Genomic DNA, 18,163 nt, shown 5'->3' with positions numbered 1-18,163 from the left:
TGCTGCCATGAATGAAGTTGCTAGGAGGTGGCCTAGTAAGTAGGTTTCTATTTAGCTCACAGATCTCTCTTCAGCAAGGAGATCTCCAATACCATCTTCCCTAATAAATACAGGAGACCAAAATAATCAGTCAAGAAATAACAGTTTACTTTGTATGTTTTACATCTCCATCACATCTCACCTAAACAGACTAGCAGGTTAACAGACCAAATCATAACATAACAAGGGCATAAGTACATTGATGCAAACTAGCAGGGACAGGAGAGCAAAGCTTACATTGGAGAAAGATGACTGAAAATCATGCAATACATAACTAGTGACTGGACTCTAAGTCTTTACTGAACATTTCAAACAACCGCAGACACACCCTTCCCCAGCTACCACATTAATAGAAGCTGTGAGAAACCCTCCTCCCTAATGAAGCTGCCAAGGGTAGAGTAGGCACAGGGAGAGGTTTATGTAATTGCACATTTAAATACAGATGAAGAAAAGCTGGTGAACCTTCATAACCCAGTTGAACCATAAAGCAGTAGCAGAGCATTTGTTCCTAAAAGCTCTATTCTGTTTAGATTCTGAAAACCTCTGATAGGTCTCCAGGTCAGCCAACATTCAGGAGAGACCTCAGGCAGTTTCTCCAGAAGATAAGCTGCTTTTTAAGCTAGAAAAACAGGCTTCACTCCAATATAATCTGAAAAAAAAATATAATGAAAATTGCAAGTTTGGTCTGAACAAACCTCTTCCTCTTCAGCTTTTATAAGGGTCTTATGGGATTTTCAGCAGTTCAGAAAGTCAAAAAAAACATTGAATTGAAACTGAGTTCTTCTCCATACCTTGATGCAGGGTTACCTAACTGTTGCCTCATTTTCATACCAGTCACATATTCTGACTTGTGTACCAGCTTGTTTTATGACATCTTTACAGTGCAGGATGGAGTAGGTGGAACTGAGAAGGTTCTTGAGGACTATGGAGTATGCTCAAGCTCTTTCCCCTCCAGGTTCTTTATAAAGTGGGGAAGAGAAGTCAGGAATAGGTAAATCTCATCCACCTTCACTGTTTACTTTCTCAAAAGGAATTTCCAAAGGAATAAGCAGCTGAAAACAAACCACTCACCAAGGTCCATGTGGATGTGCTAACTCTGGAACAGTAGATGGGAGTTGTGTGCTGGCTTTACATCCAGATTTTCAAAACTGACTATACAACCTTATAGCATCAAGAGACTAACAAAGCACTTTGCATCCCAGTTAAGGCCACAGCTACAGTGGCCTGCTTGACAGCAGACTCCAACTGCATGTGGGTAGAAATCATATTACAAGTGACTACAGAATAAGTCTGAATGCCAAGATGTATTTTATTTGAGGTAAGGGCAAGCAGTGTAGTGGTCATTTTCTTCAGTTTCCATTAAACTGACAGGCAGCTGTTTGGAAGCAGTTCAATAAGAAAGAACAAATGAAATACAGAGTAGTAACTAGAACCCAAAGAACTCCTAGTCCCAAGAAAGGACAGAAAACCCTCAAAAATGTCATTGGACACCAGTATAAGCAAGTGTACAAAAATTCAAATTCTATTTTTTCTTTTACTGGTATCAACTGGTATGCCTGTGGAGAATGAGTTCCTTTACCACTAAAGGTATAGGATTAGGAGCTCCATATAAAGAAACAAAAAAATCCAGCATTATCTTCAACAAGAGAAGTCTAAGACTGAGCAATTTCATAGATCAAGTGCCCTGTGGACTCCTGAAGCATTCTTCTTTGCTTCCTCAGATGAAAGATTATATTCCTGGGGGATTTACATTCCCTTTCCTTCCCTGACACTCACACAGCATGCTTTCCTTGTACTCCTGTTCAACTGCCATTCTCCTGTGTCTGCTCCAGTAGCTCTGTAAACATGACCTCTGAAGTGCCTCTTTCACCTTCTCATTGTTTCAAGGATGCTTGAATACAGCAATAAGAAAGAGACACATATTAGTCACAGCAGTAACGGAGAAGGCTATAAATATAAAAACCCTCCCTGCATTTTGTTAGTCCACTTCTAGATTATGGTGTAGAGGTCAGACTGCTAGCAAAGCAAGCTTACTCCTGCACACTTACACCGTTATAAATTAACCTCCACTGAGGTGAGAGACTTTGCAGATGCCTGGCCAGGATTCTAGAAGTCAGGAAGTCACATAGTCAAATGAAATATTTATTTACAGACTGTTAGCTGTCAATTGCAGCACAGAAGATCTGCCAAAGAAACACACAGATAGCACAACAGACCAGACTAGGACAGGTATCTGTTTTACTGAAGTTAACAGCCTTTAGACCTTCTTTCCAGATCACTGACTGGTCTTGCAAGATGGAAAATATCCACATTATCATTTATAACCCTCAAGAAGAAGATGAGATGGTACTTAAAAATCATGGCAAAAGACTAGGGACAAGACTAAAAGTATAGCCTTGACAAGCGATCTAGTTAGACACTCCAGAAAAGACACAAAGATGGATATTCAATTCAGAAAAGCCGTAAGAAAACCACACAAAATTCAGATGATTTTCTCGTGTCCACTTTGCCTATTTCTCTGATGCTTCAATGCTTGCCTTAGTGAATGATCAAGCTGCTGATAGCAGGCTACATAATTTTCCCATATTTAGGTTTTAAATAAAAAGCTTTTTTATCTTATGATAGGAATGGGGATTATTATAAATCTTTCGTCATTGTTTATTAACATTCTCGCAATCTCAAAACAAGATTTGAGGCCACTCTTTTCCCACAGCAATCAACAAACTATTGCAAACTGGAACACGAGGAAGAAACGAAAAGGAGAGCAGTCTGACATACTGGGACAGAAGCACTACTAGGAATCAGGAGAAACAGAACTTGCCAGAGTTCCCTTTGCTGTTTCTGCTGCTTTGTCTGTCAGGACTGGCTCATGATTTGACTGTCCTAGGTGTCGAGAAGCGTTTGGCTAGCCAAATAGGTTCTGAAGTAAATATTACCCTTTCTTCTAGCCTGCAAAGAGGTTCTCTTCATTTTGTGACTTGCATTCCACACAGGTTTTGATAAGATATCTGTAGATACATCTAGTATCAAGACTGAGCTGGTGGTTAGATCTCTACCCAGAATCTCCATGGAAATCCAGAGTTTATTCTGCACATGCAATGGTGGTAAAAAGGCATTTTGTCTTATCCATCCACCACTCCAGACACACTAATAATTCTTAGTTTATGATCCTTTGATATATCCATTACTGCAATCCCATTGCAGCATGGCAGGAATCACACTATTACCTCTTCTCATTTTTTGAGAAACTCTGTATCTTCTTTTTAAAGTTAGCACAAATAAGCCCATGAACTATACACTCACCCCCTCAAGCTATTCATGGCATTTCTCATTTTCTCATCCACATGACTTAAGAGTCAATTTCTCTAAGGTGCTCGTACAAAATTAGTAGATGAAAGCCACTTTAATCAGTATGAATTGTGGATAGCTTAATTCAAGCCCAGAGACAAGCCTGAGTTTAGGGTTAATCTTCTAGTAATAATCTTACAGTGCATTATCACAGCTCCAGAACTGTGGGGTCATACGCATATATTTATCATATACTCAGAAGACTTTTTGCCTCAGTAAAGTCATTATTTTGTGAAAAGCTTGGTCACATTACTTGTGCAGATCCCCCATTATTGCCAGTGAAGCTTGTCTTCTGAAGAGAAATTGCTGTTATGTAGAACAAATCTAAATGATTCCAGATCAGAATATAAAATAGCATTCATAATTGTGTCACAAGTTCAAAGACTGAAATCTATTAAACATTCAAAACTACAAATACACCATAAGCATTACTTTCCACCATTATGTTTTTCCAATCATAGTTTTATTTATTTTTTTCAGTCCGTATTACGCATCTCTAAAGAGACTCAGTTTAGGTTCAGAGAATGGAAGTGTTGACTTATTCCTTCACCTGGGATAAGAAAGCTACAGGAAAGCAAAATGGAATTAAAGCATGGAAGAAAATAATTACTTTGGATGTTAAAATATTATTTAAAAAAAAAAAATCAGTATTATCCTTATAAGTTCATATCTTGTTCAATATGTAAGAAAACAACTATTTTGTGTTTAATATTCTTTGCCTCATTTTAACTCCTCCCATCCCCCTACATCAGATAAAAGACATTATCATTGAGAAAGATGGTCTCCCCTCTAGATAACAGTAGCCTGCAGCCTTTCAAGATTTAAGTTAACCCTCAACTATTCACAGGTAAACAAATAAAGAGTATGCAGCAAGGAGCTTACCTTTTACACCACCAAATGGTCCATAAGTCATATTGCAAGCAGTTCTCTGAAGATTATGTTCATACATCAGTTTAATCTGATACTGGTTCCCATGTTCAACATTCCCCTGAGTTCCTACCCAAAAAAAAAAGTATATATTTCACATCATTTATCCATGCAATTTGGAAGAAGGAGTATCAGTTTAAAGAGCAACCTGAAAAGCTGTAACTTATTCCTAATGACTTAGATACGAGGGCTGAAGTTGCTGTTTTCTTAAAAGAAAAAAGAATCCTCAAAGGCCAGAACCACAACTAAGGTCCCAATATACTAACTACTGTATAAAGATTTAGCAAGGTGCTGAAGTTTTATTGTTCAATAGTTTTCTTCATGTTAGACACACCTTTAAGATCAGAAAAAGTCTACTCAAAAAGGCAGAATTCTTAAAATTCTCGCTTTTATTCAGTGGATATACTATATCCAACAACACAGGCTGAGTTGTAAACGTCTTTGCCTCAAATTGAGCTGTAGCCAGTTAAGTTGTTGTGTTTTTTGTTTTTTTGTTTTTTTTTGTTTTTTTTTTTTTTTTTAAAAAAAAGCTATGTTTAGGGTACATTTATCACTTGCCTTTACCCAGTCTGAAATTCAATGCAGTGATTTAAGAGTGCAAAGAGAGACACACACATACAGTGACAGCAATAATTTTATCATACATATCACATTCTCAAAAGCATCTGCATAAACTAGTTTCCTGAACCCTTCACAGAACTAGCAGAAATTCAAGAAGCCTTTCTAAAGAAACTGAAGGTACAGCTCCCCTTTTAATAATCAAGAATATTTTCTGCCTGCCCACAAAGAAAAATACTCAGTTCTTCATTGTATAGAGTAACACTTTAGGAATCATATCAGAAAACAAGAAAAAAACAACAAAAAAGAACTTGAGAATAGTTACATCAGCATAGGAAGAAAAAAAAAATCTCTTGAGCAAATGAGATCTAAACCAAGCCTATCACAACTTGAGATATGCAAAGATTACTTCAACACTCATCTTAACAACATGCCATGAAAGACTTGTAACTCACGCTAACCTTTTAGGGAACTGCTCCAACTAAAATCCACTACAGCTCTTAAGCTGTTACCATGAAGGTAGGCCCACATTCAAGAGAAGATCGGAACAGACATAGAGGAAAGCCCTGGCTGGATGAGTATCTACCTACAGAGCAATATCAGAGGAAAAACAATCAAGAAGGTAATCAGTCTGTGCACACTAATGGTAATACAAGATCCAGGCCATTCTTTAGTTAGCCTTGAAGGATGCTTTCATTCATACAGGAGAAACAGCATAGATTTGCCTTATTATGAATAACAAACACCTTGTGATGTGTATAAAACATGTAAAATTCCACTTTATGACACCGAAATTTGCTGTGGAAGCATAAAGAAATAGCGATTTGGTTTTTGAAGGAGCTGGTTCAAGAGTTTGAAGAGTTCTGATAAAGTTACTATCACAGCATGAATGCTTACCAATTAGCATGAAGTATCTATTGAAGGACTGTAAAACAGTATTACTTTGGTGTTTAAGCCACATAGACAGCAAGTTATAATTAGAAAGAGTTCTAAACTGACCTGTTTGTTGTATGCTGTTAATGGAAGTATTAAATTGTTTTAATAAGTTATACTGGCAGGCAACAACTGTAAAACTTAAGTACATTTACAGAGAAGCACAAGTATGGAAGTGGCATTATATCTTAAAGTATTACCCCTCAACAAAGACCAACTTTACAGGTGTCTCCATGCAAGATAACTAGTAGACAGTTTGGTTATGAAGACATGCTGTCCTTTCAGATTCTATCTGCCCACTGAGCTATGAACAGGAAGCAAGCTGCTCCTAGAAGTAAACTATGCTTTCACAGTGGGAGCAACCCCAGCTGTCACTGCACAGAGGTGAACAATATGTGGCTGTCTACTGAATTTTGAAGACAAGGATAGTCAGTAGAACTCTTACATATGTGCTTTGCACATGTACTAGAAAGAATTCAATGCAGAGTCTTTTGTGACTTGTCTCTTTATATACTGCATGAACAGAACACTTAGATTTCCAGACAAAGGAAATAGGAAAAAGAAAGGATTTAAAGAAAAACCATAGTAATTTCACCTTTTTACCAATGTTAACCTCTTATCTTCACCTGGGCTGCATTACCAATCTTCTGGCTTTCTAGGAAGTTCAGATTTTTGAGTTAAGAAGTAACTATAATTTTTTCGTACTTAAAAAAAAATAGGTAAACTGTCATTAAACAACCATTTGACCATTAGCATGCTAAATAGTAAGTTACTTTTAGAACTGTAACAAGCACTAGTTATTCAAAAGCAGAAGTTTTACCATACGCCTATGTACATTCAGACAAATCCTTCATAACATGCAGACACTGCACCAGCTAAGACTCATAGCTAATCTTTGTAAGCAATGCCATGACTTCTGTAAGAAGTCGTTGTTATCAGATCAACTCCATCTTCCTGTGGGAGAGCAAGTAGAACAACACAAGAAAAAAAAAAAAAGTAGGACTCCAGCACTGCCAATTGCAGACACACATCACAGTATCTCAAGCACCAAGCAGATCACCAGGTCATTAGCCACTGGGAGATATTTGGATATAATTACTAACATTTCTTCTTCTTACATGAGTGAGTGCTAGAACATTATGACTGCAGCTCTACAGGGATGATGAGCAAACACTCTGTATATTCCAAGTTAAGCATTTAACCTGATCCAACTTTAGTATGATCCTAAAACCACAAGATAGTTTGCATCTGTAAACTAACCTGAAACAGCATATACACAGAGTTTTCGGCAATGCAACACAGCCAGATGAAGTCCTTCAGTACCACTGTAAAAAAAGGGAGTAGGAAAAAACAGTTAAGATAAATTTCAAGTAAAATGCATGAGATAAAAAATTCAAAATCACTGTCAAAATGTCAACATTACTTTCAGGTGTTGGCCAGGTTTAAGAATATTAGATGTGAACATAAAACAACCAAGAACTAATCTTCCGAAATTTAAAGCTACTTTCAAAATTAAAATGAATCCTTACAGAACATTTTTTCAGATTTAAGTATGAAAGGCAGGTCAACTATTTCCCCAGTTTAGCTTGCAAATCATTCCAAACAAGATGCTGTTTTCTCTCAACTTCTCAACTCTTCAAAAAACTAAATGGATGGGAAGATCATTATTTGAGACAAGTACTATTCAGCAGCCACATACATTGTTTTTAAAATTCGGTTTTGTACTACTTGCAAAACTAAATCAATTAAACTATTCACCTTCCTCTTGCCCAAAAATTATGTAGCACTTTCAATTGAGCAGGCTCTTGCGCTAAAATTAAAGAATAAGTTTTAGATCTCTTCACAAGCCAAAGCATTATCATTTCTGCACGAGGCCAGTCCATGAGTACTTAAAGAACAAAATCCAACAGACATAGGCCTTTTGTCTTGAAAAAAATTTAAGGAAATCTTCCCATGGTAAGTACAGGCTTGACTCATAGTTTAGAATGATATTTCTTCCGATGTAGATTCTCTTATATCTAATTAAATATAGAGTCTTTTCCTTAGGGCCATAGTATTTCTCCTCTATCTGGAGGCTTATTTCCATTAAATTCCTTAGTATCTACGATCTTCAATCTTCTATCAAACATCCCAAAACTGACCAATGTTACATCTTAAAACACCGTAAGTTACTGAAATTTTCTGTTAACACCTAAAAAATGTAATTTTTTTTCCTGTTCTATATATTTCAAAAAAAAAAAAAAATACAAGTACCTGAAAGATTTTCCTTCAGTTAGACATTAAGCAAAAAACCTCTCCTATGAAGACGGTTCAACAAGCAGACCAAATGCGTACTATGGTATTCACAGATGCAATCAATCAGCATCAATAAGGAAACTGAAGCCACTCCCCACCACCCAAAACAATGAAAGTAAAATATCTAAGCCTTAAATAATGATCAGCAACACGCGCTGTTGTTCACTTACGAAACAAATTTTCCCACTTCCACCTGCAGTATTGGTTCTTGTAACTGCACTTCCAAGAGCAAGTCTTCAGCTTGCATGTCATCCCCAGGTTTCACAGGATGTGGATGAAAGATTCGGAGATATCCCATATAACTGCCCACAATAATTTTATCTATAAAAAAATAACCAAATGAGATTACAAAATACAGTAAAACGTGTAGAACTAGATTTAGTGCAGAAATGCTCCAAAGAATACCCTAAAATGAAAGAACATTTCCATGATTCAACTAACACTGATTATGTTCTGTCTTCTAGACAGAGCAATTAGTAATTAGGTTAACGGAAATGAGTTTTTTTCCTCACCAATGTAAGCCTGTCAGCAAAGGGTTCAAAATAGCAGTCATAATGGTGGTAGCACTGACCTTTGTTACCACTATAATTCTAAACTGACGTTCACACTTGTTAGGAAAAACATCACTTTCTGTTTTTTGATAGTAATTCAAACTTTTAGCTTCAACAACTAGGATTTGTGTTTATATGTATCGTACCAGCAGAACTGCTAAAATTTAAGATTGGATTTGTGCAAGTGTCAGCAGTTCCAAACTAGATACAGGTAATTACTACATCCGGTCAACAGATTAAAACAAGAAAGCAAGGCCTTGAGACCACCTGATCTTGATACAGTTTGCTTACCCCAAATTGAAGTACAATAGTCACACTAGGTTTATTCTGGGATCAGTATTTTAAACAAGCATGCATTTGCTAACAACCAAGAGACTAACAACAAAATTAATTTAAAAAAAAAAAAAAACTGCCTCCCATGATAACTGCTAACAACCTAACGGTGTAGCTGGGACTTATTTCCTTCAGTTATATATAGGGCAACTTTATCAACAAAGATCAAATCCAATAGAATTTGTCTGTAAGTAAGGACAATTGACTAATGCTCCCAAACCAAGTTCACCAGTCTCTAAAGGTTTGGCATAGTTCCACAGGACCTCAAGTCAATAGTTCAGAACAGCTACCTGTGTCCTCTCTTCTCTAACCACAAAAAAAAAAAAACTTGCACCCACGAGTCCCTTATTCATAGAATATTGTCCACTTCCTCCACTCATCTTTTCCTCAGCTCCGTAACAAGTATTCCAACAGCAGTAAATTAAGAATGGTATAACCTGTATGATTAAACCTATTTTAGAATTTATTAAAAATACTTATCTACGTAAGGATATTTTGCCCTATTGCTTGGCTACTGCAACTAGCTGCATTCACTTTTGGTTCTGAACTCCAGACAAAAAGAAGCCTAGTTTTAAAAGATAAAGTGTTACAATGTTACAACATAAAACATAAAGTGTTACAACTGCATGAAGTTCAACAAGGTCAAGTGCCGGGTCCTCCACCTGGGGCGCAATAACCCCAAGCAGAGCTACAGGCTCTGAATGAGAAGAATGAGAGAGGAATGGTTGGAGAGCTGCCAGGCAGAGAAGGACCTGGGAGTGATGGTGGATAGTCGGCTGAATATGAGCCACCAGTGTGCTCAGGTGGCCAAGAAGGCCAACAGCATCCTGGCTTGTATCAGAAACAGTGTGACCAGCAGGGCTAGGGAGGTGATCGTCCCCCTGTACTCAGCTCTGGTGAGGTCGCACCTCGAGTACTGTGTTCAGTTTTGGGCCCCTCGCTACAAGAAGGACATCGAGGTGCTCAAGCAAGTCCAGAGAAGGGCGACGAAGCTGGTGAGGGGCCGGGAGAACAAGTCCTACGAGGAGCGGCTGAGGGAGCTGGGCTTGTTCAGCCTGGAGAAGAGGAGGCTCAGGGGCGACCTTATCGCTCTCTATAGGTACCTCAAGGGAGGCTGTAGCAAGGTGGGGGTTGGTCTGTTCTCCCACGTGCCTGGTGACAGGACGAGGGGGAATGGGCTTAAGTTGAGCCAGGGGAGTTTTAGGTTAGATGTTAGGAAGAACTTCTTTACTGAAAGGGTTGTGAGGCATTGGAACAGGCTGCCCAGGGAAGTGGTGGAGTCACCATCCCTGGAAGTCTTCAAAAGACGTTTAGATATAGAGCTTAAGGATATGGTTTAGTGGGGACTGTTAGTGTTAGGTCAGAGGTTGGACTCGATGATCTTGAGGTCTCTTCCAACCTAGAAATTCTGTGATTCTGTTTATTACAAAGGAATTTGTTACAAGTGTTTATTTATTAGTTTACTAGAAGTGTAAATAAACATTTTATTGTTACTAATTAAAAGACTGCTACTCCTACAATGCTATTTAAGCTCTGCTTTTATATCAGTTACATTTTTCCATTAAGAAAGCATTCTACCTCTAACACCCTCAGTTCAATTCCATTTGAAAAAGTTAAACAGAAACATAACTCAACTTTGTTGAAATTCTCCTGAAAAGAAGTCTAGCAATGGTGAAATCAAACTCAAGAATCTCTACTAAGCAAGAACAAAGATGTGAGATAGGCACAGTCTAATATAGAATGCCTCAAGTATTTAAATATATACACAAGAACTCTCCCTGACAGGAAAGATCATGACTGGTGTAAATATTCCCCCAAAGAGGCATCGTTTCAGTTCCAGACTTCGCTTTCATATTATTAATGACTTTGTAAAAAGGCAGGGTTTATGGAGAGTTACTTATTTCAATGTCCTCATATTTTCCACACACAAATGGCTGTTTTCTGATTGTAAATATCTTCTTAGCTTGTTAATTCTCACCCTCCTTTTTAAACTCTTTCACCTGTAAGTTCTTTTAATAACTGATATAGTTGCATCCATGACAAACTAAAAAAGTTTTGTTTTAAAGATACCTATCACTGAGAGAATAAAACATGAGAGAAACTACTACTGAACACAAGAAAGAATTTAGATGGTTAGAAACCCAGGTACATACCAGACAAATGGTACTGTATGTGTCTTATTAATTCTATACGGACACATTAAAAAAAGCAGACAAACTAATTAGTCTGGCTAACAAGTTTTCAGTATATGTTGATTTGATAAAAGTAAACCTGTACCTGCATAGTTTAGGAGTAACCAGTCAGCTAATTGTAATTTTACCTTGGCCACTGTTATCAACATCAGCAACACACAGACAGCCTTGATCAAATTCTTCCTTTTCTCCAAGCTTTGTGGACCACCAGTCTCGAGCTTTAAACAAGGACATTCTTTTTCACTGGAAAGGAAACAAACTGTTGTTACAATCTATTCTAACATATACATCAGTCCAAACAAATATCCTTTTTCATTGGTAACAACTACGTATATTCCATCTGTTAGTTTCACATTGCTCTAGTGGAAGCCAAATACATGTCAATTTCAGACGTTTCTGGTCATGTACTTTAAAAAAAATCTTGCCATGAATTCACAGACTAATTGTGATGGATTAACATTAAAAGATAAAAAAGCAAGAGAGTTGCAATTTTTTAAAGCTATTAAGTCTTTTGTAAGAAGCACTAAAACCAGTCGTTTAAAAGTTTTTAAAGTCACAGAGCCAAGGTTCTCTTGCTCACCAAGGAAAACCAACAAAAATATGGTTTCTGATGTTGGTCCTCCATAAAATAGTTTATTTTAGAGAAGCGAACGAAGATATAAATAGCGTCCAAACCTCTACTGATTAATCGCCTTGAAGGTGCCCTAGTGACGCAACCAAAGAACTTGACCAGACAGGGCACAAATCAGCTTTCCTGCTCCTTACCTGCTGCTATTTTAAGAACCAGCAAACACGACTAATCCTTCTGCCCGCGGCTCGCTAATAACACTATCCCAGTTCAAAACTCACAGCTCCTGGCCCGTGTTTTGTGCCAGCTGCACCTCCAGAAAATCACAGAATGGTTTGGGTTGGAAGGGACCTTAAAGCCCACACAGTTCCACCCCCCTGCCATGGGCAGGGACACCTCCCACCAGCCCAGGCTGCCCAAAGCCCCATCCAGCCTCCCCATCCCTCCAGAAGCCCACAGTCCGCCTGCCCCCTCCGGAGGCGGCCCTTACCGGGGGACCGGCAGCGCGGTCCCCACCCGAGGCCGGGAGCTGGAGGCCGGCGCCGTTACGGCCCCTTCCCCGCCGCCATTTTAGGCGCTGTTGCCAGGGCGCCTTGGCAACCGCCGCCGCGGGCGGCGCTGGGAAATGTAGTTCGGTGCCGGCGGAAGCGGCGCTTGGCAAAGTGGAGGGGGAGACGGTTGGGTCCTCCCACTTCTGCCCAGGGAGGGGGGTGAGCGGGGAAACAGAACATCACTCGCACTCCAGAGGACCATCCAGCTCCCGGTGGGTATTTTCCCTTTCCACACCCTCTCTCACCAACCTTCTTTCCTTTTTCAACGGCTGCGTTTCCCCCTTTTTTCCCCCCTCTCCCTCCCCCTTTCCCTGAGACTTGGTACGGCCGGGCCTGAGGCGGTGCGGCCGTTGCCGGGCGGCGGGGACGGGCGCTTGGCGGCGGCCGCCATGGACCGTGCCGCCGTGGCCAAGATGGGGGCGGTGGCCAGCGCCAGCCTCTGCGCCCTGGTGGGCGGCGTGGTGCTGGCCCAGTACATCTTCACCATCAAGAAGAGGACGGGCAGGAAGACGAAGATCATCGAGATGGTGCGTGGTTAGGGGCGCCGCGGGGGCAAGGACGGGCGAGAGGGGCACAGGACGGGAGCAAGGACGGGCGAGAGGGGCTCAGCCGGGGCACGGCGGTGGCGCTGAAACCCTTCCAAAACAAACCCGAGTTTGTCACCTGGGCAGCGCTGCGCCGGGGAGCTGGGCAGAAACCGGCCCGTCCCGGCCCTTGGTATCCGTCAGTGCCTCCCCTACAAAGCCTTGCAAAAAGCCCGGATTCTTTATTTATTGGCTTTTCTATACCTGAAAACCCAGACTATCCTAAAAACAACTACATCTGCGTATGCAGACTCAGAGAGACTTTCCCAAGAACAACTAAGCGTGTGTGTGCAGACTCAGAAATGTCCCACTTGCCTATCGACCCCAGCACTTAGCAGTGTCAGTCACATGGGGCACTTTTTGTGGCTCCCGCGCGTTATTCCGGTGAGCATCCTTCACCTGGTGCAGCCCTCTTACTTGCTGCTGGAAGAAGGACTTACATGGTATTTGTAGTTACCAGTCGCATGGTTCATTCAGTGGTTTCCTTTCTGCTTTCCAGGAGCTCTCTTACAACATGTGGGAGAGCAGGAACTTTGGGTTGCCCCCATTTGGATAGCTTTTAGACCTATTTCTTAAAAAAAAAAAAAATGGATTCTAAAGTAGGATTTTTTAAAACATACTGTAGAACAATACTGATTAACTGTAGAATCATAGTCATAGAATGGCCTTAGTTGAAAAGTTTGCAACTAGTTTGCAACTATAAGTTACTCTTTTTTATTGCTAATACTGATAATGCTAGAATCTACGTTTATTGTGGACACTAAAATGACAAAATCTAAAAGCCTGATCATATATCAAAAGGCAGATGAAATAGTTTTCACCAACTCCAATTCTCAATATCACAGTTGAGTTGTAGGTCAAAAAATGCATAATAATTGCTATGGTTGTGTCTGCGTTAACTTTCTCTGCAGTGTTTAAATGATGCATGATGCTGGGAGGACTTCAACTCTTTACCTTTGTTGTAAAGATTTTGCCTTTGCTAGGAAAAAAGTATTGTGTCAATAACAAATCAATTTCTGGTAAATGAATCTCTTTGGTAAGCATTTCAGATAGGTTTTTCAGAACTATATTCTTGGACACTGACCTGTGATCCTAAATAGATACTTCTGAAAATTCTTCTTTTAGGATCAGAGCTTTTTTCAACTGTAAATTACAAGGGAAAAGTAAAGCTTGTTCAGAGCATGTCAGCGTTCTCACACGGAAATATTTTACCAATTAGATTCAACACATTAATACAGCGTGCTCACTTGCAGAGCTGTCATTTCATCTGATGTTTGAGTTGGCATCTTCCTCAGCTTACACCTTTAGTTCATCAGCTGCAAGTCTTCTTCCTTCCTCAAGGAGTGAACACATAATCAGGCTGTGAAATTTCTCTTACTTCAAAATAAGGAAGTAGCTATGTAAACATCATACCATGGATTTTAATGTCTCAAATAAGGGTGAAAATGCATATAAGTGTTTCTTTTACTTGAATATTTTGCATTCTGGAGAACTTCCTGAAATAATTTTATCTACCAGTGCAGATTTGAGTCAACATTTGTCATTTACAAGACACTGTATCTGTAGTATTTTATCAGGGGATATACCTTCCTTTGAGCTTTGGGGAAAAGGTGCCTGGATGCACCTGCGGGCCTCATCACTCTCTGGGCATGATGCTGTCCAGTGCACTGTGATCTGTAGCTAGTTTGATCTCCTGAGCTGGGAGTTTATACATAAACTGTAGAGTTTATATATATATATACATATGTATATAAAAAAAATGTACTTATATGGCAGAATGCATTCGTACATAGAGATTTTAAGTCTGTAACTTGGTGTAAGTTAGGATGCTGGGGAGGAACAATACTGCTTCGTTGAAATATATATTTTTCTAACATGTGAGTTACTATGTCAGGCTGGTCTTCTACATTAGATTATCCGATCTAAAATTTCATGAATGTTGATACCTTTTTGGTAGATTTCTTCCATTCAATTTTTCTTTAAGGAAGATTACACTTTTTTTTTTAGACTCAGAGGTACCTTGATTTATAGCTGTTACCAAAATCAGTGGGGATCAGGCCTATTTGCACCTTAGTTATGTGACTTTCATTCTCAGCAATGTATTAGTCTTTAATTATAATTAACTACAGCAATATTTTTTTCCTGGTTAAAATCAGATAAATATAAGATCGAAATCCAAGTAAAAAGCTGAGTTATAGCAGTATGTAAATGCTAAAAAGACAGTGACCTTTACAAATCAAATAGAATATAGATTGGACAAGCTATTGTCAGGGGTTATAATGGCAAGAATTTTTAATGGGAAAAAAGTAGAAGGGATTCTCAAGCATAGATCTAAATATAAGGGTAGCCACGTTTCCTTTTTGAATAATATCAGTAATGAAATTCTTAAATATCTATCTCCCATTTCAGTAGGTTAATTCTTTAGCACAGGAATTAGCCTCATACACAAATTTAAGCTTGATAAACACAGTGTAAAATTACCGTATTTTATTCAGAAGCTAAAGTTTGAGTTTGGAATTAAAGTATTAATGCAACATCTCTATTGACTGCCTAAAATTTGCAAGTATATATTTTATCTTAAGCACTGATAAATGTAAACAGAGTTACTTTAGCTCCATTTTTGAAGTAAGAGGCATTAATAGTAAATATATAGCCAGTCATGAAGTTAAGAAACAAGTGTTAAGAAAACAACTATTTCTGAAAGACTGGGGAGGTATTACTTTGCACAGCCACAATGCCATCTCTGTGAAACTGTAAAAGTATTCCTGTGGTCAGGTGTATGTAAATATTAGCTGCAAGGTTGCTAACTTTAATTTAAAGAGAAGGTTAATAATTAGTTGGACTCTTAAAGCAACTTTAATAATGTTTGATAGCTACTGTAAAAATAAGTTAAACTTTACAGTATTACAGTAACACTCAAATCTTTGGAGTTTTTCAGGTCCCAGGCAGGTTTGCAATGAGTTTGTGTATCCTGATATAGCAAATAAATTGAACTTACAGTACGCTGTTTTTTTTACTAAGTCTTTGCGAAGTCTGTGTAAACTTGCCAGAAAACATGTTCACAAGCTAGAGTGAAAAGCATTTCTTAAGTCTTACGAAAAAGTTCCTCTTTAAGGGGTAGCCCATGCTAACTAGAATATGGAGTAAACGTAAGAAATATTGCTTAATGAAGTAACAGGGTTTTTTGTTGTTTGACTACTTCATAAACGGTTAGGTTAGAACTGTGGTCTTTTTTCAGCAACTGCTTTTTTTTTTTTTTTTTTCTTCCCCCCTTCCTCTTAAAGCTCTGGAGGGTTGGTTGGTTCTTTGGTTGGGTTGGGTTGGTTTGTTGTTTGTTTGTTTGTTTTTGTTGGTTTGGTTTGTTTTCAGGAAACTGGGCAAACTTTTATTTACATTTACTATTTCTCCATTCTGTTCCTGAAGTTAGGTCTAGTTACCTGTAAAGCAGAATTTGTATTGATTTTCAACAATGATAAATTAAAAATCAACTTTTAAAAATTTCTTCTTTTTAAGGAAACATTTTAACCAGCCGTTGTTAAATGTTTCTAGCCAGTTTCCTTTCTAGTAAATTGCAAGAGAGAAGTGGATGACTCTGTTGCTTTAGAATTTACCTGGAGAGAAATAAGCAAACAAATAAGTAAGGTAGCTGTTATTTATCTCCTTTCTGAAGAAATAAAGGAATGTATTCCGTGAGCATAACTGTCATAGGGGTTGTGTGGGGAGATTTTCTTATTACTATTTTCTTTCACTTGTCAGTCTCTGGCAAGACTGGCCTCTTGTTTCACAGGGGGTCAGAGCATTTGTACCACAGACAAAGGATACAAACCTTTACAGTTGGCAGAGATAAGGTACCACTCCACTTTCCTCTTTGCTGCTAGTAACTAGTTGTTACGGTCAGTGACTGAAGTCACACAGCTTCCAGACACCCATGCCCTCCAAATGGCGAATAAAATCAAGGAGTGTATAATATGTAACATATATGTGACACTATCCTTCAAGTATCTAAATAGTCAAGTAAATATGTACTTTTTCCTCTACAAAAATTAAGAGTTTGAGCCTACGCAAATTGGAATCAAAAAGGAGAATGGAAGGAACATGGATTCACTCTAGGTATCATATAGGACCTTGTCACTTTACATGTATTGCGGTGACAATATTTAAAATCTCGTGGCTTTGAAAGCTATCCAGTAACATGATCCATGTGGCAATAATGCTGTTCCAGAAGAATGTGCTGTGATACCAACTTAAGTAATGAAAAGTAAAAGAACTTATGAGAAATAATGCTGCCCCTACCTAGTCACATTTGGCTAGGAGTCCTTAAATCACTAGGGACTAGAGTAGTAGAATAATTTTTAAAGCGTTGTTAAACTTTTTAAACTATAGTAAAATTGATATGACATATAATTATTTCTGTAGAACTTTTGTTGTTGTTTAGACTATGTTCCCAATAGAAAAATCACATTGGCAGAGTGATAAACACCAGCATTTCTAAAAGAGGCTTGCATTGCCTGTAGGCTTTTTGTACAGATAATCATAATGTAAAATAACTTAGAATGTCATTTGTAAAGCAACTTTATACAGGCCAGGAAAAACACTTTAAACGTAAGTCACGTTGATAAAACTTAAGATACTAGTAATAGCTTTTTGTTCTTGCTATAAATTAATTTGGTTGGAAATCTTAACAATTTGGATCAAAGAAGAGAAATTGACTCAAAATGTCAATGTTTTCTTCTAAAATAGGTTACAAATTTAAAAAAATCTTCTCTGCAGATTTTGTGCTTACTAGTAATATTTGACTTTATTTAGCACAATATACTGATGCTAAAACTTAACTATCTATTTCAGAAGTAGGTCTTAATTTTCTGAAATAGCCACTGCCTTTTTTTTCCCCCCCAATCTGTAGGTATTGAAACATATTTTTACAATGAATGGTTATGGCAATATCAATGAAATCTTCACTACTGACATAGCTTTTCATTTTCATTCTAGTCATAACAGTTATCAAAATATGATGATAAACTACACCTGAAAACTGACCTGCAAGTAGTAAATTTAAATAAATGTCAGAATACGCTAATACATTGCAGGTATAATCTTGTTTGCTGTTTTATTTTGTCTGTTGTATAAAGTGTTTCTCCAAGACTGCAAAACAATCTTTAATTATTTTACTCTGTTAAGATGTAAAAAAAAAAAACATGTTTGCCCTTTCCTAAGTTCCCGGTATGTGTTAAGTTATGTTGTCAAGTGATTTTTCTCCTATTTGCAGTAACTGTCAATTATTGGT

General features: G+C 38.2%; 2 protein-coding genes across 13 annotated transcripts in view; one reads left to right on the top strand and one right to left on the bottom strand.

Moving 5' to 3' along the window:
- The window catches only part of BBS9 (Bardet-Biedl syndrome 9), a 323,372-nt gene extending 311,048 nt beyond the window's left edge, over positions 1 to 12,324 (bottom strand). For 7 of the 9 annotated variants that reach the window (XM_082752904.1, XM_082752907.1, XM_082752906.1 and 4 more), the window contains exons 1-5: positions 12,235 to 12,324; positions 11,305 to 11,419; positions 8,271 to 8,421; positions 7,066 to 7,130; positions 4,270 to 4,383 (exon numbers count right to left, since the gene is read on the bottom strand). In XM_082752904.1, the coding sequence (XP_082609030.1) occupies positions 4,270 to 4,383; positions 7,066 to 7,130; positions 8,271 to 8,421; positions 11,305 to 11,410 (436 nt within the window). In that variant the 5' untranslated portion in view covers positions 11,411 to 11,419; positions 12,235 to 12,324. Of the gene's footprint in view, positions 1 to 4,269; positions 4,384 to 5,333; positions 5,459 to 7,065; positions 7,131 to 8,270; positions 8,422 to 11,304; positions 11,420 to 11,941; positions 12,107 to 12,234 lie in introns of those variants that run through there. The other 2 variants (XM_082752905.1, XM_082752908.1) reach the window with 2 other exon arrangements.
- A 165-nt stretch (positions 12,325 to 12,489) lies between these two features.
- The window catches only part of NT5C3A (5'-nucleotidase, cytosolic IIIA), a 28,852-nt gene continuing 23,178 nt past the window's right edge, over positions 12,490 to 18,163 (top strand). The window contains exon 1 of one of the 4 annotated variants that reach the window (XM_082752579.1): positions 12,490 to 12,507. Coding sequence is in view for 2 of the 4 variants with exons in the window: in XM_082752577.1 (XP_082608703.1) it covers positions 12,685 to 12,822 (138 nt within the window). In the remaining 2 variants the exon portion in view is untranslated. Of the gene's footprint in view, positions 12,508 to 12,647; positions 12,823 to 18,163 lie in introns of those variants that run through there. The other 3 variants (XM_082752581.1, XM_082752577.1, XM_082752578.1) reach the window with 3 other exon arrangements.

The sequence above is a fragment of the Aythya marila genome (assembly GCF_965140915.1).
Source record: "Aythya marila genome assembly, chromosome: 2".
Classification (NCBI taxonomy): domain Eukaryota; kingdom Metazoa; phylum Chordata; class Aves; order Anseriformes; family Anatidae; genus Aythya; species Aythya marila.
The sequence above is the reverse complement of the archived record's forward strand: the minus strand, read 5'-3'. Positions and strand labels throughout refer to the sequence as shown.